This window comes from Meles meles, chromosome 16, assembly GCF_922984935.1.
Source record: "Meles meles chromosome 16, mMelMel3.1 paternal haplotype, whole genome shotgun sequence".
Lineage (NCBI taxonomy): Eukaryota > Metazoa > Chordata > Mammalia > Carnivora > Mustelidae > Meles > Meles meles.
The window spans coordinates 66,986,160-67,010,578 of record NC_060081.1 but is presented as its reverse complement, the minus strand read 5'-3'; the positions used below and the strand labels follow the sequence as shown (position 1 = coordinate 67,010,578).

Below are 24,419 nucleotides of genomic sequence, written 5' to 3'. Positions count from 1 at the left end.
CATCCATCCATCCACTCACCCATCCATCCATCCATCCATCCATCCACCCATCCATCCATCCACCCATCCACCCACCCATCCGTCCATCCACCCATCCACTCACGCATCCATCCATCCATCCATTGTTTTGTTTACAGCCTATTTCTGTTGTACCTCCTATTTGCCAGGTATTATAAAAAGAGATAAAGAGGAATAAGATAACAGCCTAAGGCTTCAAACACGGGCTTGTAGACAAACAATTATACACAAGCAGGTACAGAGTGCTGTGGCAAAGAAGTTAGATTTGAGGAGGTCAGGGACTGCTTTAGGACAGGCGACATCTGAGCTGGATCTTGGGAAGACTACTTTAGAGAGCATGCGAGTGGGGAGAGCAATGAGTTAGGAGCTCAAAAGCATGAGCGTGCCCAGTGGGTTAAGGAGATGAAGAGGAATTTTCTGTGGCCAAACAGCTGTGGGAAGTGGCAGAGAAGATATCATCACCTCATCCCCTGGCTGTGACCTTGCATATATCACTTAGTAGGTCCTCAGTTTCCTGATCCACAGAATGGGCTTTAGAATGTCAGGTGCTGCTCAAAATATGGTCACTAGAGAGGCAGTATCAACATCACCTGTCCACCAGTTAAAATGCAAACTCAGGGGCCCCATCTAGACCTGAATCGGAATCGGAATCTCCAAGGGTAGGCCCAGGCATTTGTTTTCACGCGTGCCCCTGGGAATTTTTATATACGTTAAAGTTTAAGAAGCATGCTTTACATCAGGCACTTTCCAACTATAGAGAGCCGGCCTAACTGGCCTGCTGCCCGTTTTTGTACAGCTTATGAGCTGAAAGTGGTTTTACATTTTGAAATAATTGAAAAAATTTTGAAAAAAATAAAAAGTTGAACGCTACTTTGTGACATGTGGAAATTACATGAAAGTCCCTACATCATCTCCTTCTGGCCCACCGAGCCTGTAATATTTACTTTTCAGCTATTTGCAGGAAAGTTGGCTGGTTCTGCTTTAAATGGTCATTCAGTTTCCTTCCGGCTCAGGATACTTCTGTGAAGTCTCCTTCACATGCCCCATTGGAAAGAGCTGCTGACAGAGATGAATCAAAACTAGAGCTACTTAAACAAAATATGTTGGCGTCTGTCAGAAGGCATTCACAGTGTATTAGATGTGTCACTAGTGTCCCCTCTTCGTGAAAGAGGGCAGGAAGTGGGCAGTCTGGGAGTGGGTTTGGGGTGGAGCAGGAAGGCGCATGAGCCAGCCCAGGGTGGAAGTTTATCCTCAAGTCAAGGTCTGTACAGAGGGGCGTCAGGTCCAGGACGCTCCCGACTGGGCTGCCTGCTGGTGGGTGTCTGGTAAGGGCCCACCCTCAAGTGTGTCTGGGTGTTAAGAGGTTGTGTCCCCAGAGTTTCTGTGGGTACAGTGGTAGCGACACAATACCGGCTGGACAGTGCTAGGACAAATTCTGGCTCCACGCTTCCTAATTTGGTGACCTTCAGCCATTTGCCAAACCTCTACAGGTCAGGGCAACTCATTTCCCTGGATGTTTATGCTGGCCACTGCGCTGAGCAGTGGGGATGAGTAGGGAACAGGCCCCAATTTCCCTGGCCATAACGTGGAGAGGATCCTCGAGGGCTGGTTGGGTGTCGGTTATCTATGCCAGGATGCCAGATGTCCCTTCCCTCTTTCCTCTCTCCAAACCAAGGTGTGTGTGTTGAAGGCCTGGGTGTGAGTCGTAGAGACACACATTTCTGGGAAACTATGGACTGATTTCCCAATATGTCTTAAAGCGGGGGAAAACCTATTCATTCACTCATTCGTTCATGCAATCAATATTATGGAGCACCAGCTACATGTTGGGCACCATCCCACAGCAAATTCCAGGAGCCAGGGCAGGGAGCAAGGAAAATAGAGAAGAAGAGGATGACTTTTTGGATAGCGTGGTCTGGGAAGCAGGATGGGAGGACTTGGGAGAGCGTAATGCCTTCCAGGCAGAGGGAATGGCAGTTGTAAAGGCCCTGAGGCAGAACTGGACTTGGCATGTTTGAGGAATAGCAGGAACGCCAGGGTGGCAGGAACAGAGTGGATGAAGGGAACAGCAGGCAGGGGCTAACGCTGGAGCTGTGGGTGTGAGCCACATCACGTAGGCTTTGCAGAGCCCTGGGTTTGATTCTGGGTGTGCGCTGGAGCTCTTCAGGCCCGCTTAACTGCAAGACCTGCTCTCGGGCCGGCTTAACTGAAGACCTGCGCCTCTGGTTTGTCAGAGGCCCAGACTCTTCTTCCGAACGAGACAGTCCCACATCCAGGGGCCCTGGAAACCTCACAGATCTCTCTCTCTCAAGCCACACACGAGGTGCAACTCTCCAAAATTAGATGTGGCCACTGCTTCGGAAAATCTCTTTAATCAACCTGTCATCAGTTCCCTGAGGGTTTGTTAAGGACCTGCCCTTTGCCCCAGCCGGAGCAGAGCTGAAGAGAACGCAGACAAATAAGATCCGGGATTAGAAGAAGCTGGGAGTCAGGGAGCTCTGCGTTATTACCTTGGCCTATCCCATGATTTCATACCATGGAGCCTCAGTTTCATCACCAATAAAATGGACTTATGCTAATCCCTCCTAAGATTTCTTGTGGGGAAAATGGGTACTTGATAAATTGTAGTTGCTATAATTACTACTAACTCTCATTAATTCGCTCCACTAATATGTACTGAGTGATTATCATGATGCTGGCGGTATGGTGCTGAGAGGGAGGAGTGTAGAAATGAACAGAATGGAAACGGTCCCTATCTTCCATAGAATCTACAAGAAATCATGCTATAGGGTGTCGGGTGCTAGACTAAGGGAGGAAGAGGCAGGCAACTAACCAGACTGAGGCATTCAGGGAGGCTTCCTGGAGTAAGTGGCAAGTCAGACTCTGAAGTATGGAGGGAGGTAGGTGGCAAGGGTCGAGGATGAGTGTTCCTGGTTGAGGGAACAGAGTACACGAAAGCCAGGAGGTCTAGAACTTGCTGCCAGCCAGGAGATAAAGCGGAAGCTTGCATCTTATCCCTAGTGTTAGGAGGTACTGATCAGAGGAACCAAATGTCCCATTTCCTGCAGTCCCCACTTTACCTTGCAGTCACAGGAAACTTCAGTGTTCCAAACTGGAAGCACTAATAGGAGGTAACTTCAGTTCAGGGCGTCATGAGCGTCATTTTTTAAAATAAAAGAACAGAACAGAAAAAGCAGAGCATTTCACAGCGCATAAGAAAGTACTGTTTCCTGAAACGTTTGCTCAGCTGAAGATACGTGTACACATACAATGTGTGTAGAAAGGCTTCTGTGTTTACACGCAGCATGTATTTCTTACCTGATGTCTGCATACATGTATTTCTTACTGCAGATCATGGTCAAAAAAGTTTGAAAATCACGGCTCTAAAGTGACTTGATGTGCAGCTTCATCGAAGCCGCTGCCCCTCCCCCCTCCACAGCCTCTCCCTCTCCTCCACGCCTGTCGCCTGTCACGTCAGCTGGAGGTTGACGAAGTTGTCCAGCTCTCCCCTGGGGAGGGGAAGGTGGCAAGGCAGTGAGCTCCTGCTCCCAAACCCTGCTATAAGCCTCCTGGTACCCCTCCCCCGCCTATAAGCCCTCTTCCTGCCCTGGCCATATATAGCAAAACCAAAAATAGCTGCTGGCTTAAAGCCCCAAAGCAAGCATTCACCCAGGCCTTAACTAGTAACGCTCCTTTGGCGGCCTAGCTGTTCCCACCCCCAGAGACCCACAGACTGCAGGACTAGAAGGGCCACTGGTAATCTTTGCTTTCCGAGGTCCTTGACCGGGAGTCCCCGCCTTGGCCTCAGAGGCCCATCAGTGTGCAGACAAGATGTGGGTCTATGGGCGGGGATTGTCTGTGTTTTTCCTCAGATGGCCTTCAGATTCTCGAAGTAATCTGCTAAGTTCCAGAAGCACTCAGCTAGTTGGCAGTCCTTTCCCCCAAATGTGCAGTGGAAAAACCGGGCCCAGGGGTGCCCAGGGGGCTCAGTCGGTTAAGTGTCTGACTCTGGATTTCCGCTCAGGTCATAATCTCGGGGGTGTCGTGAGATCAAGCCCAGTGTCAGGTTTCGTGCTGGGCAAGGAGCCTGCTTAAGATTCTCTCTCCCTCTCCCTGTGCCCACCCTCTGCTCTCTCACTCACTCTCAAAAAAACAGAACAAGCGCAAGGTTGACTTTGTTTGTAAAGCCAGTAATAATTATACTTAATTTTTGGTGTGCTTACTATGTGCGGGTGCTGCTCTTGGCATGGAACATGTGTTACTTAAACCCTCACAACAACCTTATGGGAAGTTCTGTCATTACCCCCATCTTACTGAAAAGGCAAAAGAGATGGAGGGTCTTATGTACTGTGTTCTCTCTCACAGTCCTCCAACTCGTAAGAAGCAGCGATAGAATTTGATGGTAATAAGTGATAATTAAATAGTTCAAAGTATATGGGGCGCCTGGGTGACTGGTTAAGCTTGGACTCTTGGTTTCAGCTCAGGCCATGATCTCATGATTGTGGGTTCCAGCTCTGCGTTGGGCTCTGTGCTCAGTACAGAGTCTGCGCTAAATTCCCTCTCCCTCATCGTCTCATTCACTCTGCCCCTCTTTCTCAAATAAATATATAAAAATATTTTTTTTAAAAAGTTCCTAGTATAAATAACTATTTTAACAAGCGATAAACCACTATACAAAATAAGACCGGCTGCATAGTTTGGAGACCCAGTACAAAATGAACGCAGGACCCCCTCCTCAAAACCATGAAGAATTTCGAGGTAATGACAACAGAGCATTAAACCAAATGCAGGGCCTCCTGAGCCCAGAGCCCTGAGCAATGACACAGGAGGACGCTTCTGAGGAGGGCCCAGACAGTGATCACAACTGCGTCTGCCGCTTACCATGTTTTTACACCAGGCTCTGTGCTCCGAATCTTACCCGCACTCTGCTATTCAGGCTTCTTAATAAATCTCTTCGACTACACTTAGTGGTGTTCAAATCTTGGCGTTTGCAACCCACTATGAATCAGGTACTTCACATCGTAATTCTGTACATACATACGCAAAAATGCAAAACTGAAATAAATCATCACAAAATAATATTTCCCTTCCTCTATGCAATCTTTGCTATTTTTTCTTTTATCCTATCTTGTTGAGAAAATTAAATGATGCCCTGATAGAGTAAAGCGCTTAGAGCTTGACGTGTGCTTAGTGCTTTTATTAATATGACACACTGAAAAGATGATATTTTTATATTTAACTATGACAATTGGGTCAAAAAACCCAAGCTTCTGCTCTCTGGATCCAATTTTCTTTCTCTTGCCCAAAGCTGATGGTGTAAGCTCATTTTAATCCAACTGACAGGGAACATGGGAGCAAAGTGAATTTGCCAGGACAGGGACATGAGCAATACCTAGTGTCACATTATCTGGGCCAGGGGTATGTGTTCCGTGAAGCAACTTCATTCATTCATTCATTCATTCATCCATTCACTCATTCACTCATTCATTCTCCAGAGGAATATCTTTTCTGTGGATCTGTTTGTCTGCCTTTATGCCAATATCACACTACCTTTGTTATTACAGCTTTATAGTAAATTTTAAAATCAGAGTAAATCCTCCAACTTGGCTTTTCTTGTTTAAGACTGGGTTCTTCTACATCATTTCCATTTCCATATACATTACAAAATCAGCTTGCTGATTTCTACTACAAAGCCCAATGGGAATTTGATTAATAATTCATTAGACCTGGGGCGCCTGGGTGGCTCAGTGGGTTAAAGCCTCTGCCTTCGGCTCAGGTCGTGATCCCACGGTCCTGGGATCGAGCCCTCCATCGGGCTCTCTGCTCAGCAGGGAGCCTGCTTCCCTTCCTCTCTCTCTCTGCCTGCCTCTTTGCCTACTTGTGATCTCTCTCTCTGTGTCAAATAAATAAATAAAATCTTAAAAAAAAAAGATTTAAAAAATAAAAAAAGGGGCGCCTGGGTGGCTCAGTGGATTGGGCTGCTGCCTTCGGCTCAGGTCATGGTCTTAGGGTCCTGGGATCGAGCCCCGCATCGGGCTCTCTGCTCCGCAGGGAGCCTGCTTCCTCCTGCCTCTCTGCCTACTTGTGATCTCTCTCTGTGTCAAATAAATAAATAAAATCTTTAAAAAAATAATAATTCATTAGACCCATTTATCAGTTTACAGAGATCAGACAACTTAATGGCAATGAGCCTTCCAATTCATGGACATGGTATATATCCCTATTTATTTAGGTCTTTAATTTCACTTAGCAATCCTTTGGAGTTTTCAGTGTTTTGCACATTTTTTTGGGTTGTTGGTGGTGAATAAAATTCACAAGTTTTAAAAATGATATTGTAAATGGGATTTTAAAATTTCATTTTTCCAATTGTTCATTGCTGGGTTATAAAAACGCAATTATTTTTGTACATTGACTTTGAATCCTTTTACACTGCTAAATTAACTGCTTTGGTTTGGTGGGATTTTTTTGTTCTTCTTTGAACTTAAAAGGAACATCTTTTAATTGAAAATTTCTTGATTGCTATTAAAAATCAAGTGTGGAAGTCCTGATAGTCAGACAGGAGTAAAAAAGGCATGTGGTACTTATGTGGTACTTGGCACTCACGGCTTACAGTAGCCACATCCGGGTTCCAATCCCAGCTGTGCCACTTTTTAATTCTACGAATGTGGGCACACATGTAACCTCTCTGAGCTCCTGCTTCATTTTTTCCATTAGAGATGTCAAAATCTCCAAAATATGGTTGAAACAATGAAATGAGATAATACATAAAAAGCACTTAGCATAGTGCCTGGCACCTAGAAAGGCCTGAAACTATTCTCCTTTCTGCATTTACTTCACAGTCTAGAGGGTGAACAAATTCAGGAGGGCCTGAACCACAGCTGTTTTGGGGAGACTGTTTAAGCACAGAAACTAGCTTTTGACTTTGGAGCAGTTAACAAGCTAAGACTTTGATTTGATTAGTTCTGCCTTGAGTCCTGCCAATGTGGATGGAACTCATGCCAGGCACGATTCCATTTCGAATGTAGAATCAGCATAATTTAACCTCATCTTGAAAATCTCATGTCCCAGTTCACAGCCAGGGGGCCAGTGTGACAGCTGGCTGAGTTGCTGTCCCGGCAGCTTCTTGGCTTTATCCGGGACCCCAGGGGAGTAGAGTGGACCCTCAGCAAGACAGGGAAGTGGACACAATTAGTCTTTCTTTTCTGCAGACTTGCCTTCTGTGTTGCATGGGTCCAATTGGCCGAATCTCTGCACACACACTCCTGTCCAAGGCCAGGCCCTTGGGATTCATCAAGCTCACTTGTTTCCAGACTGCTAATTCTGTGTCCCCAGCAGCTGTTCCCTGGACCAGCCCCTGCTGCCACACCCTTGTGAGGAATGTTGAGTCTCATTTTCTGAGGGCCCTGGTTGAGGCTGGGGTGCAGTCTGAGCAGGACAGAGTTGTTTCCTGCCGTAGACCAGAGGGCTGTCCTTGTCCCTTCCTATGCCTTTTGAAGTCAGAGCCCCAGAGTAGGTGGACAGTTAGGTCTGGTCACAGGTAAAGCATCCAGGCCCCTTACTCATTGCTCTAAAACAGAGTTGGTTGACCCAGACCACCTGGAAAAATCCATAGAATGATGAGGGGCTGCAGGAACTCCAGAACCCACTTCCCTCCAGGCAAGGAGAGGGCACTCTGTGCCTAGAGGTATTTTAGCATATGCTGCCAACTGTCATATGGACTGTGTGGAGTCAGGGACACACACTAAGGTCTGAGAGCTGCACACAGCCTGCAAGAAATGGCTCCATTTGGCATGCACAATGGTTTTATTACTTTTATCTTTTAAAGATTTATTTATTTTAGAGAGAGTGAGTGAGCATGAGCATGGGGGAGGGGCTGAGGGAGAGCAAGAGACAGAACCCTCATGCAAACTCCCCTCTGAGCATGCAGCCTGACAAGGGGCTCAATCCCAGGACCCTGAGATCATGACCTGAGCCGAAGTCAAGAGTCAGACACTCAACTGACTGAGCCACCCAGGCGCCCCTGTGACTTTTATTTTTAATTAAATTTGACTCCTTTATGGATACCATCTTAACACAGTGATCAAAATTCACATCGTTGATGACAGGACAACCTTACAATATAGGCCCTTGATGGGATGCAGGGAGAAGGGCACAGCCCCACCATACTCTATCCCAGCTGGGAAGGTGTGGACAGCGGGCGGTGTATGCAGAGTCTAGCAGGCCATTGTCAGACTCTGGCTTTTCCTCTGAGAAGAATAAGGCCTATAAAAGTGACATGATCTCACGGATAAAGAAGATGTGGTATATATATATACAACAGAATACTATGCAGCCATCAAAAGAAATGAAATCTTGCCATTTGCAATGACATGGATGGAACTAGAGGGTATTATGCTTAGTGAAATAAGTCAATCGGAGAAAGACAACTATCATATGATCTCCCTGATATGAGGAAGTGGAGATGCAACGTGAGAGGTTTGGGGGGTAGGAAAAGAATAAATGAAACAAGATGGGATCGGGAGGGAGACAAACCATAAGAGACTTTTGATCTCACAAAACAAACTGAGGGTTGCCGGGGGGAGGGGAGTGGGGAGAGGGTGGTTGGGTTATGGACATTGGGGAGGGTATGTGCTATGGTGAGTGCTGTGAAGTGTGTAAACCTGGCGATTCACAGACCTGTACCCCTGGAGCTAATAATACATTATATGTTAACAAAAAAAAGTGACATGATCTGACCTTGTTTAAAGGGATTCCCTTGGCTACTGTGTTGAGAGACTGTTTGGGGGAGAGTTGGTGGTGCAGAAAGGGGAGGAGCAGAGAAATGAATTAGTGAGTTTACTGCAATGTTAGGGGTGAGCATACGGGTCTGGAGTGCCACCTTGCAGCAGTGGCGGTGGAGAGAAGGAGGTAAACCCCGGGTCTGTTTTGAAGGTAGAGTCGTTAGATTTTGCTGATAGACCAGACAGGGGGAGTGAAAGGAAGAGGAGTCAAGGCTTTGGCCTAAGCCATGGAAGGATAGCATTGCCCTGACCTGAGATAGGCCAAGTGTTCGAAGAGAGAAGGTCAGGAGCTCGATGTTCAACGTTACGGGTGAGAGAATGCCTGTTGCACATGCCGTGTGGGCATGAGGGTTGTGGGTAGGCTGAGCATGGAAAGCGAGCCCAAATGACCAGTGTAGGGTCCTTTGAACCTAGACTCTCCTTGATTTCTTTTGCCTCCTCTATACCCAGTTATTTCTGGTTTCCAAGGCCCTCAGGATTACTGGGCTGACTCAGAGTCTGGCAAAGGGACTTCCACCCAGGCTACAGGTCCCCAGGGCTGGCGGCACCCAGGTGATTTGCTTGATGAATCCCCTGCTTATCATGTGAGCTGTGGGGTGTCATCTGAGGTAGCAGCCTCTGGATGTGGGGGTGGTGGAGCCCTGCAGGCTACGGGGACTTGTCATATACCCGCTGTAACCTGACCCTGCTCCCAGAAGCTGGTCACAAGCACTGCTAGCTCCTCTGCTCTGGGTTACCTCTCAGCGATCCTGGGAAATCAGGGACAGTGGAGCTTTGATAGGTGGCCACATTTGGGAGCCCTGGGAAGGGCCTCTGGTGTCACCTTGCAGGCAAGCCAGAGAGCAAGGCATTGGGATTCAGTATCATGATTGATTAGCAATGTCTGTTGTGGTCACAGGGTGGGTAAGAGATGGCCTGTATGACAGTTTACTTGCTGCCTTGAACTAGATGGTCTTGGAGGGCCACTCCACCTGTGACCTTCTTGGGATTGAAATAGTCTCACTTACCCCCCGAGTTGCGGTTGTCTATGAACGTATTACACATTTGCAGATATCAGGAGGGAACATGACAGTCTGTATTACACAGGGGGTGCTGGTCCCAGCTGCTACCAGCTCATGAGAGCCCATCCCTAAAATTTTCAGAAATGTTGCAAGCTGGCTGTTCAACTGTGGCCTGACTAGCCACTGTGGGTATATTTACGTGATGGAACTTGGCTAGCACTACAAATTAGGGTTGTTTGGTTATTTTTCCAAAGAGCTTTTCTACTAGCATACCACTAAACATTGTGCTAATATGAAATGCCCATTTTTTCCTTCTTGCCCAGATTGAGGGTAACCAACCATCCTGCTTTGCCTGGGAACTGTCCTGGTTTTAGTACTGAAAGTCCTATGTCTTGGGAAACCTTTTAGTCTAAGGCAAACTGGGTCACCTTGCAATTTTTTCTCCAGGAAGCGAAGGGAGCCAGCATTTGTTGAGAATCTGAGATCTCTGCTAGAGAACCCATGTAAACCCTTTAGCAACCCTGCGAAGTAAACTTGCTATGCTTACTTTACTGACTAGAGATAGACTCAAAGAGAACGTGCCCAAGGCCATGGACTTGTACACTCAGCTGACAGTATCTGCTGAATGCCTTCGATGTGTCAGTCATTGCATTGAGTGTGGCAATGCCATGGTGAGTATGGCAGCCTTGGCCCCTGCCCTTAGAAGCTTGTGCTCTAACAACAGAGATCAGCATTGGACAGCTAGTTAATTACAAGTGGGATAAGTAATTTGAAGGGAAAGTAGAAGAGTGTATGGGGGTAACAGGAACCTGATCTGGTCTAGTAATCATGGAAGGCTTCCTTGAGGAAGTGGTGTTGAGGCTAAGATCTGAAGGATGGATAGGGCATAGCTAGGTAACAGGAACCACACTGTGCCTGGCAAAGGAACTAGTACAAAGGCTCGGAGGTGGGCACAACAAAAGGCTGTTGGGTTCAAGCAAAGGCAGGAGCACAAGACTGAGAAAGAGTGGAGTCAGTGAGGTTGGAAGGTTGGCAGGGCCCGGATCTTGAGGGCTTTGCGGGTCACAGTGAAGAGTCTGACTTCATCCTTATGGTAGGTACTGCTGGACACCTCAGATACCACTCCAGAGCAGTGTCCTCCTTCCCCCTGCCTGCTGCCTGGAGCGCTGGTTGCTGATGGCTCATAGTGGGGGCACTGTCGTCTGTCAAAAGGAGTTGCCCACCTCTGTCGGCAATGCATAGCTAATGAGTGCTTCATACAGGAGTTCAAAGACCGCCTCCTTGCACAACTCTGAAGGACCATAGCGGCTACTCCCCGATGGGATCAATGGAAGCCTTGGTTTCAATAGTTCAGCTTCTGCTTTTGAATCCTGCTTCCCGATAGTTCATTCCAAGAACATTCCCCCCAAATCATTCACATACAATCTTCACTTGAGGACCCACGACAATCCTCAAGGCACTCAGAAGCCACTGCAGGGTTTTAGATGGTGTCACCTGGTCAGATCTACATCTTATTAAGATCACTCTGCCAGCAGCAAAGGGTAGACTGAAGCATCAGGGGAGGTGAGAGACCAGGGAAGATGCAGCTGTGGTAAATCAGGGAGAACTGGTGCAGACTGGACCAGATGGATGAGAAGGAGATAAAGAGAAGCAGGGGAAATGAAAGCAAAATTCAGAGTCAGGCCCGTCTGTTTCCAAAGCCCAAACCATTTCCATTATTCTGTTGCCCACAAAGACATGTCAGGCCTGGCTTGCTTTCTCAGCGACCCTGGGTCCATGGTCTTTATCAAGGTGGGATAGAGCCAAGCTGGGGTGGGTGCCCGATTCTCAGGAGCGTCTCCATAGTTATCTGTGGCATATGGGCCTGGCATTTGCCACCATGTACATTGGTTTACCTGGTCCAATTCTGGTGAGCCTGGACAAGAGCCACTGACCCCTGGACTCTCTGGTGCTCAATCCCCTACCTGCCATTCTCCATCAAACCCTATCTGAAATCTGCTGATGACACTTCCATGGTCCTGTCCCAAGATCTTGTCCTAACATCTGACCCTGTGTGAGAGAACTTAGAAAAGGGCTGGGGATGACTATTAGCAAGAATAGATGAGATGGAGATAAGATAGCTATCACAGGAGGTAAGAAGGGACAAATGTCTCAAGCAATGAGAGTATGGAGGAAGGAAGATAGCCCAGGAGGGTTTCCTAAAGGAGGTGGCTTTGAAGCTGCGCTTTGGTGGATTTGGGAAGATAAAACTGGGAGGGTGAATTGGGACTAGGTCATGGAGATACTGGGCTGTCAGGTCAAGACTTCCAGATGCAACAGGGACCCCCTGGAGAGGAGCGAGTCATGATTCTGCTCTCTCCATCTCTGTCCAGTCCTCCAGTGACATTGATGTTCAGACTTCAGACAATCTTCTAGAAATAGGTAGGTGTCCCTGGCCAGAGAGGGTGGTGTTCTTAGTGTCCATTCTGTATTCAGAGGCAGAATCCCTGATCTGGTCCACATGTCTCCTCTCTGTTTCAAACTGGACTCTGGATCTCCTAGACTTCCCTTGGGTTTCTGAAATGGTTGGCTTCCTTAGAAGGTTTGGGTGAGAACTTTCAAACCTTTCAAACCAAGTTATTTAAATTCTTGGTTTTAAGTGTTCCAACTATGAAATCAGGATAATGACATCTATACTTGTTATGATATTTTTTTTGTCTGCAAGTAATAGAAAACCGCAAGTGAACTAAACAAGAACTTTCTATAGAAATATAATGTGGGCTACATAGGCAATTTAAACTTTGCTAGTGAAATTAGTTTTAATAATATATTTTATTTAACCCATTACCCAAAATATTATCATCTCTACGTGTAATCAATATATAGTTATTAGTGAGATATTTTACATTTTTTTCCGGGTACTAATTCTTTACAGTCTGGTGCTCAATAACCACGTTTGTCTAGTGGCTACCATATTGGACAGCATAGACTAAAGCAATAAGGATATTTATGATCTCATATAAAGAAGAATCCAGAGGCAGGGCAGTCTCAGGACTGGCTGACTTGGAGGCTCAACAATGTCAATAAGGGCCCAGGTTCCTGCTACATTTTGCTCTGCAATCCACAGTGTCAGCTCTGTTCTCAGTAGCTCCCCTCATGGTACCGAGTCGGCTACCACAGCTCCAGGGGTCACCTCCACAGGTGAAAACGGCCAGCCGCAGAAAACTACGTTTCTGCATGTTTCTCTCTATAAGAACTAGAAGCTCTTTTCTGCTTCCCCTCTGGTCTCAGTGCTGGATTCCATCAAATGCTCATGTTGAATGTAATCACTGGCAAGATGGGTAGACAGCAAGTCTGGCTGAGAGCAGTTGGGATCTACTCCTGCATAGGGCGTCTTTCTCTGAGGCCCAGGGAGGAGAGCTGGGTCCCAGGACAGAATGAGGTTCCATCAGCAAAGGAACGGTCTCCAGTTGGGTAAACCACCAGGATCTGCACGCCTGCCAGGCCCAGCAGGTTGCAGGTTTGACCAAAGGAACACAGACCACTGGTTAACTGGAGGTCAGCGGAGAGGTTTTACAGCTCTTACCCAAGCTGCATATCAGAACCATCAGAGGCACTTTATAAAAACTCAGTCTTCACATCAATTAAGTCTCACCCTCTGGCCAGGAAGGTGGATCTTGTGGTATAGATGTGGCTTCCAGAAGCTACTCTGGCATGTGGTTTAGAGGGTGTGGAGGCAGATCTCAGTGATGAACAGACTTCCCAAATTCTCTTCCTCCCACGGACAGACGCTGTAAGGCCTCCTGAGTCAGAGACGGGGCCAAGTCAGCCGAGCCTGGGCATCCCAGGGCAGAGGCCTGCTTTCCGACAAACAAGCAGACCAAGGCGGAAAATCAAAGCTGGTCTCCTTCTCTCCCTCTGAGCTCTTCTGTCCTCCCTGGCTCCTTTTCATCTCTCCAGTTAATCCTTTCTGGGCCAGCTTCTCTGAGCAAAGATTCTGGCCTGGCCAAAAGCTACCCTTTATTGAATGCTTACTATGTGCAGTGTCCTCACATATGGTTCACTTAGTCCGTGGTCGACCAGAACCCCCCCACCGGCCAAGGCACTCTGTGCCACAGCTGCGGCTGCCTCACATTTATTTCTGGTGATTAAATCTTGTCCCTCCAGCACTTGACTCCAAGTCCCTTGAGGGCAGAGGTCATGTCTATATTTTTACCACTGTGTCCCCAGCTTCTAACATCAGGAATGCAGGATCCACAGCAAATACTGAATTCAAATAAATGAATGAACAATATTCGGAAGTAGGTATCGTTGTCTCCCTTTTAAGAAGGACCAACAGAGGCTCAGTAGGCTTAAATAGTTCAGGAGCGTTCTAGAACTATTTGGTGTCAGAGTGAAGGTTAAAACCCAGGTTATTCTTTACTAAACTGCAGGGAGAAGGTGATATTCAGGTTTTATAAAATTTAGGGGACTGGTATGAGGGACAGAACTGTATTTACCAAGGTCATGGCCTTCTCCCGACTTTTGCATGCACCCCAATAATTCCCGGGGTTTGGGCTGCTGATACTAGACCTGAACACATTGGCAGTTGCTGCCAGTCACTACTGAGCAATGTACCACATGCTGAGTCATGAGGGAAAAAAGAAAGTGTGGTTCCTGCCCCGGAAGAACGGGAGGGTGTCACTGAGGAGAAGATACAGATTCATCAGATGTTTACTGTGGGATTCTTTGGACCTGGGAACTGGGCTAGATGCTGGACTCATAGCAGGAGTAAACTGGACATGGCTCCCTCCCTCTAGGAAGTCAAAGTCCACTGGGCAAGGTTTACGGTGAAGAGATGATCTTAGTAATTATTTAAGTGCAATTGGGAGAAGTGAGAAGAAGAATTATGGGGCGACATGACATCATGTAGCAGTACTCAGGGGGTAGGGCCCAAGAAATCCTCCCAGATGAAGTCACATTTAAGCTGAAACTTGAAATATCAATAGAAGTTGGCTAAGGGAAGAGAGGAGAAGATTCTGAGAAGGGGGGGGTGGTATGTGCAAAAGTCCTGAGGTGGAAAGGTGAGTGTGACTGGAGAGTTGTTCAAGATGAATCAGGAGAGGTGGGCAGGGCAGCCACACCAGGCTTGTGGTCTGCTGAGAATCTTGCCTCTCACCCTGAAGGCAATGGGAAGTCCCACCGTGCCTATAAGGCCAAGTGAGGGGGCCAGCCCAGAGGTTATCAGGAGGCACTTCCTTCCACAGAAAGCTCCTCTCAGCCAGATGGCTGTGGGCGAGGTCCTCCTGCTCCCTCTCTTTGGATGCGGATGCATTCTTCCTGTCCCCAGGGAGAGCTGCCCTGTCTTAGAGAGAGTCAGGCTGGGGATGGCCCCAGCACTTGGCTTTTCCCCCTTCCCAGGGCCCCATCACTCCCAGCCTCCCCTGGGTGTCTGTGCCTCTTGCCACTTGCTTGTAAGTTTCCTAATATAGCCTGGCTGTTTCCTCCCCAACTGGTAGACAAGAGCCGCTCTCCTGTTGCAATCTCAATTTTTCTTGGGCTTAAAGGGACCATGTCAGCCCGTCTCATGCCAACTTTGAGCTAAAGGTAGATTGGCTGATTTAATTTCACAAACTTGCCCAACCCAGAGATTAGATGTTTTACCATCTTCTCTGCTCTATTCTTGTTGACTTTTCCCTTTCGTAGATCTTTTTTCCTTCTTTCTTCCAAGCACAGTGGAAGGAGCACAGCCAAACACGGATGTGAGTTTTGGTATATTTACTAGCTGTGCTGCCTTGGGTGAGTCTTAGAGGAACCATTAAATACCTCTCTAGGAGCGAGTCATGCAGATTTCTGGAGGAAGAACATTCCAGGCGGAGAGTGCAGAAAACAGACCATGGCTAGTGTGTGGGAGGAACAGCAAGGAGGCCTTTGTGGCTACGGTGGAGTGAAGGGAAAGGGAAGTGAGAGGAAGTGAGGACAGAGGAGTGATGGGGGATGAGATCAGTAGGGTCTGTGGGTCACTAAGGACTTCAGCTTTTCCTCTGAATGAGAAGAGGCAGAGCAGTGTCATGATGGTGACTTTATTGCATTTGAACAGAATCCCCATGATAGGCATGTTAGGAATGGATAGAGGAGCACAGGACGGAGACAGACCAGCATGGCCACCATCATGAAAATCCCAGTGAGAGACAAAGGTGGCTTGGGCTACCATCTAGTAACAGTAGGGGTAGTGAGAACTGGATGGATTTCAGATGCACTGGGAAAAGAGAGTTGACAGGATTTTCTGACAGGTATTTGCAGAATACTGTGCTGGGTGTTGGTGATATTTTTTTCTCCTTAAAAGCTAATTAACTAATTAATGAATTATTAAATCAAGGTATAGTTTCCATGCAATAAAATGCATGTCAAGCGTACAGTCTTGACAAATGTATTTACCTGTGTAACGACCAGCACCATCAAGGTAGAGAACATTTCTACCAATTCAGAAAGTTCCCGTATGTCCCTTTGCAAGTGGATCCCTCCTGCCCGCAGCCCCGGTAACCACAGATCTGTTTTCTGTCATTCTGCATCATCAGCTTTTTTCCAGGCTTTGATGTAATCGGAATCACACAGTTTGTATTCTTTCCTCTCTGGTTTATTCACTTAGCGTGTTTTCGAGAACCATGCCCTATAATCAGTAGTCTTTTCCTTTTTACTGCTGACTGGTACTCTACTGTGAGCCTGACACCCTGTCCATCCATTTAGCAATTTGCCAGCTGATGGACATTTGGGTTGTTTTCACTTGTTGTTGTTGTTGTTGTCTCCTTTTTAAATCTTCTCCCTGAACCCTAAAATGTGGGTATAGTTTTTCCATTTTCCAGATAAGCAAATTGAGAATCAGGAGAAGTAACTCGATCGAGGTTCTCCAGATTACGTGATGTGTGAAATCAGTTTCTCTCAGGCTTCTTATCTCTATCTGTCCTTCTGCCTCCCATACAATGTGACCACAAAGGAATGAGCTTGGAAATGGGAACACATTAGACTTCCATCTATCCATCTCCCAATTGGATCATCCCCTACACCATTTTCTCATTTTTCCATTCTCTGCACCTGCCTCACACGCCCATTTGAATTGGTTTTAAACCCAGTTCTGCTCCTTCCTTACTGGGTGACTTTGGGCAAGTCACATAACCTCTGTGAACCACTCCACCTGTGAAGTGGAGATCATATTTATCTCTACCTCTGAGATCATGCCTAGTGATAGCTCCTTTCTCTGTCTTTCTCCACTTCTCTTTGGCCCTTTTACAGTTCATATTCTATGGTCTTGGTTTCTCACGGCAGTCATTGAAGGGAATTCTGCTGTCCCTCTCACTGATGGCTGCTCCTGCCGCTGTACAGAGAGGCTGCAAGAACTGGGGACCTTCCCCAACAAATTGAACTAGATTTTCTGGTGGTGAGGCCTGCAAATTGATTTTTTTTTAAGATTTTACTTATTTGATAGAGAGAGAGAGAGAGAGAGATCACAAGTAGGCAGAGAGGCAGGCGGGGGGGGGGGGCTCTCTGCTCCTTGCTGAGCAGAGAGCCCCATGTGGGGCTTGATCTCAGGGCCCTGAGATCATGACCTGAGCCGAAGGCAGAGGCTTAACTCACTGAGCCACCCAGGTGCCCCCGGAAATTGAATTTTTTTAGAGCTACTGAAGAGCCAGGATAGAGGACTGTGGACTCAGAGTGTGAGCTTTGGGCATCAGACAGACTTGGGTTTGGATTCTGCTTCCTTGGTCAAGTCACTTAACCTTTCAGATCACCATCTTCCTCTTCTATAAATAAACATCATCACAGAACCCACCTTTCAATGAGCCCTGGGCAGTATACGTGACTCTTAATGGGATCTCTTCATCCAGAAGGGTCTGGGGGAGGGACAGGACGGGAGGCCTGAGCTGGAACAGCCTGTGCTGGGAGGGACCAGGCAGAGTTGAGTCACGTGGACACACTGTCCTCCACCTGCAAAGTCATGGTGCCCAATTCCTAGAAGGCCAGCATCTCAAAGTTAGGCCAAACTTCAGAGAGCTTCATATCCAACACAGTCATTGACAGACAGGGCAATTAAGGCCTTAAGAAGGGAAGACAGTTGCCCAAGGTCACACAATGAGGTGCAGTTTCCAGACAAGTTCAACCAATCAATCAGCAAATATTTATGGAGCACCCCTATGTGCCAGGCCCTATTCAAACTACTGGGGCTGCATGAGAGACCAAAACAGGAAAGACCCCTGCCCTCATGGAGCTTCTATTCTAGTGGGTAGAGAAAAGCAATAAATATAATAATTAAGTCATAGGATATATTAGAAAAGGATACACACTATAGAAAACAGAAGTAGACTGGGGATACCTGGGTGCTTGTGGAAGTGCAAGCAGATCTGGAGGAAAAGAGTTGCAAGCAGGGGAACAGCCAGTGCCAAGGCCGGACAGCACACCTGTTGGGCTGAGCTTAGGAATCCCTCTCCTGGCTCACCATTTCAATTCCGTACCCACCCTGGGCATTTGCTGGGAAGAAGGCCACTTGGGTTTTTTTTGGTTAACCAAGGTAAAGTAGGAGATTGTGTTTAAAACAAAGGCTCTGAATTTCCTCCCTTAACTCACGAACATTATGGCAGGCACTGTTCTACATGCTGAAGGCATGAAGACGAAGGCAGGGACCTGGCTCTCAGTGGACTACTTCCGTAGACCCTTTCCCAGGAGCTCGTGTGCTCACGCTGATGGACACACAGGGCCTCCACTGGGGATATCTCCTTGTACACACCACTATCCTACACACACCCATGGTCTCACACAGTCTCAGCTTCCCTAATGCCGACAACCTCATGCACTCAGCCCCAAGTGCTACATATTACTCTGTGCTTTAACACTGAGACAGCCTTGCACACCCAGAACCTTCCACATACCCACGATGTCGCCTCTAGGAACCTGGGCACTTACCCGTGTACACACCGCATTGCACACTCTGATCTCATACACTCCAAAGATACTGACATGCATGTCTTTAAAGTCTTCTGTACACATGGTCTTGTACAGATACACACTCTCGCATGCTTTCCAACAGAGTCCAGGCTCTCCAGCATTCACACGACTCTGCAAATTCACCGTCTTTTCCTTTCAGGAGCTTAAACATGCACGTCGCCTTGCACAATAGGATCACAATGCACGTGCACCTAACCTCACATACCAACAGATGCGTCTGCTCACACAACTCCATCCTCTTTGACTTTCTTCTAATGGTTTTGCACCCTCATTCAACTTTGCCTTTCCTTATACACTCAAGACCTCAAATACTCTCATGACCTTGTTACATCCCATTATGTCACACTCATGTGATCTCAGTCACCCTCTGTGCACACACTGCCTCGCACACTCATGATTCAATTTTAGTATATGTGCTGCCGAAGCGAGCACCACACTCATGATTCAGCACGTTCCACTGCTTTGCACACTCCCACACAGGCCAATGTTGCCATTACCCCACAAACTGCCTTGCCCACTCACTCTTTTGCATGTTCAGTCTCTCTTGTGTGTTTCAAAATCTGTGCGCTCGTTCTAATTCACACTCGCTGAACCTCAGCTGCTCGGACAACTTCACACTTTGAAACTGACTCACCCGTGCTGTGAATTGTGTATGACTGATGATTCGCAGACCTATACCCCGGAAGCAAATAATACATTATGTGTTAATAAAAAAAATAATAAAACTGACTCACCCTATTTTGCACACCTGTGACCTTGCTGTGTTTCTACCAACAGAAATATTCCCTCCATTGTGCAAACTGCTTCTGGCCACCCACTCGGGTCCTCAAACATCTGTTTAACGGCATGCACTCTGGGATCTCATCTGCTCACACAGCTTCACACACTGATGTGACCTCACTCTGTCCCGCCCAGTGTGACCCTGTCCTGGGGCCACGGCGGGAAATAGTCACACCATCGCGCAACTTGTCCACTTGTGTCCTCACACACTCGTTTAACCGCATGCACGCCACGGTCTGGCCCGCTCACACTGTTTCACATACCGACGTGACTCACACAGCCTCACTCTGCCTCGCCCACTGTGCCCCCGTGCGTTGCCACCACCGGGAGTATCCACAGCCCCGCGTGATCACCTTCCGGCTTGCGTACGTACGTCCTCGCACACTCCGCGACGCCCCCAGCCATCCCCACCCGCGCCTCGCCGGCCCTCCCCCCTGCGAGCTCCTCGCCCCGGCCCCGCTGCCCCGCCGCAGCCCCGCGCCCACCCGGCCCGCGCGAGCCGCCCACTGACGAGCCCTCTCCTCGCCCGCAGGGACCTACCAGGGCCAGTTCACCAACGGCATGCGCCACGGCTACGGCGTGCGCCAGAGCGTGCCCTACGGGATGGCCGTGGTGGTGCGTTCGCCGCTGCGCACGTCGCTCTCGTCCCTGCGCAGTGAGCACAGCAACGGCACGGTGGCCCCGGACTCTCCCTCCTCGCCGGCTCCCGATGGCCCCACGCCGCCCCCGGCCGCCATCCCGCGCGGCGGCTTCGCGCTCAGCCTGCTGGCCAACGCCGAGGCGGTGCGGGCGTCCAAGGGCGGCGGCCTCTTCCAGCGGGGCGCGCTGCTGGGCCGCCTGAGACGCGCCGAGTCGCGCACGTCGCTGGGCAGCCAGCGCAGCCGCGTCAGCTTCCTCAAGAGCGACCTCAGCTCGGGCGCCAGCGACGCCGCGTCCACCGCCAGCCTGGGCGAGGGCGCCGAGGGCGCTGAGGGCGCCGACGAGGCCGCGCCCTTCGAGGCCGACATCGACGCCACCACCACCGAGACCTACATGGGCGAGTGGAAGAACGACAAGCGCTCCGGCTTCGGCGTGAGCGAGCGCTCCAGCGGCCTCCGCTACGAGGGCGAGTGGCTGGACAACCTGCGCCATGGCTACGGCTGCACCACGCTGCCCGACGGCCACCGCGAGGAGGGCAAGTACCGCCACAACGTGCTGGTCAAGGGCACCAAGCGCCGCGTGCTGCCGCTCAAGAGCAACAAGGTCCGCCAGAAGGTGGAGCACAGCGTGGAGGGCGCCCAGCGCGCTGCAGCCATCGCGCGCCAGAAGGCCGAGATCGCCGCCTCCAGGTAGGCCCCGGGCTGAGCGCAGGCGGGGTGGGCCTTGCTGGGGAAGGGGTCCCTGGCCGGGCGACCCGGGAGGCCCAGGCTCTAAGCCTGTTCTGTTTCTTTCACCATCAGGGGTACCCCGTGACTTTTAGAGAGTCAGCTGGAGGCGCTTCTGGTCCCATGTCTGTCGGTCCGTCCATCCACTCACCCACCTGTCCATCCATTCATCCACTTAATTACTCCTTCCCACCCATTCACCCAACCGTCCACTCACTTACCCCTTCCATTCATCCAGGCTACCAGGCACCTGAACAAGCATTTCTTCACCCACCTACCCACTCCGCTTTCTGTTTACCCATTCAGCCGCCAGACACCCATCCAGGCACCCAGGCCTCTGTTCCTTCACCCAGCCCCTTGTTCACCTAACTTCTCCACTAACCTCCTGAATAACCCCTCCATAAGGACAATGACCCTGTCACTCAGCCTCTCTGACATCTACCTGAACAACCACCCATGCACCCAGCCACATCCTCGTCCACCCCCATCTGCCTATCCAACGTTCCCCCCTTCCACCCACCCAACTTCCGGTTACCCACCTATCCACCCAACCACCTGGACACCCGTCCAGACAACCATTCAGCCACCTACCCATCCCCTTCTTCACTGACCACCCACATTCGCTCTACTTCTTCCATCCACCCCGTCATCCATCTTAACATCCATCCATGCATTCATTCGCCTAACCACCTCCGTCAGCCCAGTCTCCTCCATTTACCCAGTCACTCCCATCACCCAACCCTGCTTCCATCAACTGAAACAACATCCACTCCCACCCACCTACCCTCTCCTGCAGGCACCCATCTATCATCCAGCCAGCCAGCCACCTCTAGAGCCCAACCATAACTTCCGCTCAACGATCCATCTCTCTTCCACTCACTCAGCTGTAGTCACCCAACTACATACTAGCCCTGAGTCCATCTACCTTCCTAACCATTCGGCACCCACCCTTTCATCCATATTCAGACCCCTCCATGTCTTCTCAGTGTACTTCAGAAAAAGTCTTGGGTGCCTGGGTGGCTCAGTTGGTTAAGCAACTGCCTTCAGCTCAGGTCATGATCCTGGAGTCCCGGGATCGAGTCCTGCATCGGGCTCCCTGCTCAGCACAGAGTCTGTTTCTCCCTCTGACCCTCTCCCCTCTCATGCTCTCTCTGTCTCTCAAGTAAATAAATAAATAAAATCTTAAAAAAAAAAAAGAAAGAAAAAGTCTTAATATTGTCTCCAAAATGTATAGTTCTTGCTGTGTATATGGCACCGTTTGAGTAGTTTACAAATACTGAGTCATTTAATCTCCTTATGGTACCTTATAGGGTAAGTTCTGGTTTTATTTCCATTTTACACATGGGTTAAATGAGGCTTAGAGAGATACAGTGACTTGTCCCAAAGCACCCAGGTAGTGAATGGCCCTTCATAATCTGTTTCCTACACTCCTGTTCAGCCTCATTTTCTACCACTCTTGCCCTGGACCTGAATTTTATTCTCTGAGCTAGTCATGCCGGCCTTGCATCATCCCTCTTTTAGTTCCTTCTGCCAGAGAGTTTTGTTCCTGCTGGTTCCCCGCCTGGACGGCTCTTCCTCCCCCTTGTTGCCCATTTAATTCCTACTCCTCCCTCAGAGCTCAGGTTCAGCCTGACTTCCTCAGGGAGCTGATGGAGCCCAGCCCCCTGTTAGAGGCTGACCTCACTCGACTGCATGAACATTTTCTTTTTTTTTAAATATTTTATTTTAATATTTTATTTATTTATTTGACACAGAGAGAGAGATCACAAGTAGGCAACGAGGCAGGCAGAGAGAGCTGAGCAGTCTCCCTGCTGAGCAGAGAGCCCGATGCGGGGCTCGATCCCAGGACCCTGGGATCATGACCTGAGCCGAAGGCAGAGGCTATAACCCACTGAGCCACCCAGGCGCCCCTACTGCATGGACATTTACTTACAATGTCTCACATTTGCAACTTTATGCTCCTTAGGTGATTTGTTTTTAACCTGCCATTTATAAAGGGCCCTCTATGTGCCACTGTCCTGAGGTCTTTACATAAATGAACTCACTTAATCTTTACAACATCTCAAAAAAGGTAGGTACTGTTACTATTCTCCTCCTGCAGATATGGAGTGAGCTGCAGGGAGGGCGGCGGGTGTGGTGGGACAGTGGTGAAAAGCACTGGTATGTCCTGGTGCCCATAGCAATCCTGCTGGGGGCTCTAAGTGGCCTGGGCTGGAGGCTGTGGCACTGTGGTCTTCAACCTCAATTATGTCATCTATAAAAATAGGGTTAGTCTGAGCGTTAAGAATGGCAGTGCAGGTCCCATGGTTTACAGTCCTGTCGTGGGGTGAGTTTATGGGGCAACATTTGTGGGGAAGGGAAGGAAGTTGGGCTGGACAGAGGGAGACGCTGGGCTACAGTGCGTTCTCCACAAAGGCCTCAGTCAACCACAAGGGGTGCGCCGCTGCGGAGATGACCTTCAGAGTTGTCCCTGGTTGAGGAGAGGGCGCTGGGTCTTTACACCCTCTGTGGTGGCTGCAGCTACTCTCCAGAAAGGGGCGTGACCTGGGGCTGGAGGGTTGTCTTCAGCCAAGCCCCACCCCTGGGCAGGGCTGACAGCCGGTGCCCCTCTGAGCGGCTAGGGGAGGAGGAGAGGAGAAGTAAGTCCTTCCATCCTGAAGAGGAAACCGAGGGGGCGGGGGGTACATCACGGTACCCATCACAGTGCTGGACACCTAGCAAAGTCTCAGTAAGCATTACTAGTCATCGTCGTCGTTCAGTGAATTCATTATACAGATGTGGAAACTGAGGCCCAGAGAAGCAATGTAATATGCCCTGAGACCACCTGGCAAGCCAGCGGAGAACCAAGTCTCCAGGTCCTAAATTTCTGATTCTGAAGCTTGAACCAGCACATCTTGCTATCTCTGAACTCGGTACACCTTAAATTGCTGTGAATGTGTGCGTAGATAGGATCATTAAGACGGAAAGAAGGTATTTTTAAATTGTAAGAAAATTACCCCTACTCTCAGCCCAGTTTCCCCTAACGTTAAGGTCTTACGTTACCATAAGACATTGATCACAGCCAACACTGGTACGTTACCGCTAATTTAACTCCAAGCTTTGTCTGAGTTGCACTAGTTTTCCCTCTATTGCCCATTTCCCATTCCAGATTCCCTCTGGTATCCACACTGCAAGCAGTGGTTCATGTCTCTTTAGTCTTCTCTAGTCTCGGTCAGTTTTTCAGCCTTCCCTTGTTTTTCGTGAACTTGACAGTTTTGAGAATTGCTGGCTGGGCATTTTTGTAGAATGTCCCTCGGTTTGTCTGATGTTTGTCTCCTCGTTACACTGAGGTTATAGGCTTGGGGGAAGAAGACCACAGGAGGCAAGATGCCCTTAACATATTGTATCAGGGACACATGGTCTCAACATGACTCGTGACAGATGACGTTAACCTTGAACACCTGATGTCTGCCATGTTTCTATGCTGTAAAGTTACCATTTCCTCCTTCCCATACTCTGTTTTTTGGAATCCAGACACTAAA

General features: G+C 48.9%; 1 protein-coding gene across 2 annotated transcripts in view; it reads left to right on the top strand.

Annotated features, from left to right (window-relative positions):
* The window catches only part of JPH2 (junctophilin 2), a 64,976-nt gene that overhangs the window by 1,485 nt on the left and 39,072 nt on the right, over positions 1-24,419 (top strand). Inside the window, exons 2-3 of one of the 2 annotated variants that reach the window (XM_045981767.1) lie at positions 20,067-20,862; positions 20,974-21,586. In XM_045981767.1, the coding sequence (XP_045837723.1) occupies positions 20,067-20,862; positions 20,974-20,986 (809 nt within the window). In that variant the 3' untranslated portion in view covers positions 20,987-21,586. Of the gene's footprint in view, positions 1-20,066; positions 20,863-20,973; positions 21,587-24,419 lie in introns of those variants that run through there. The other variant, XM_045981766.1, reaches the window with a different exon arrangement.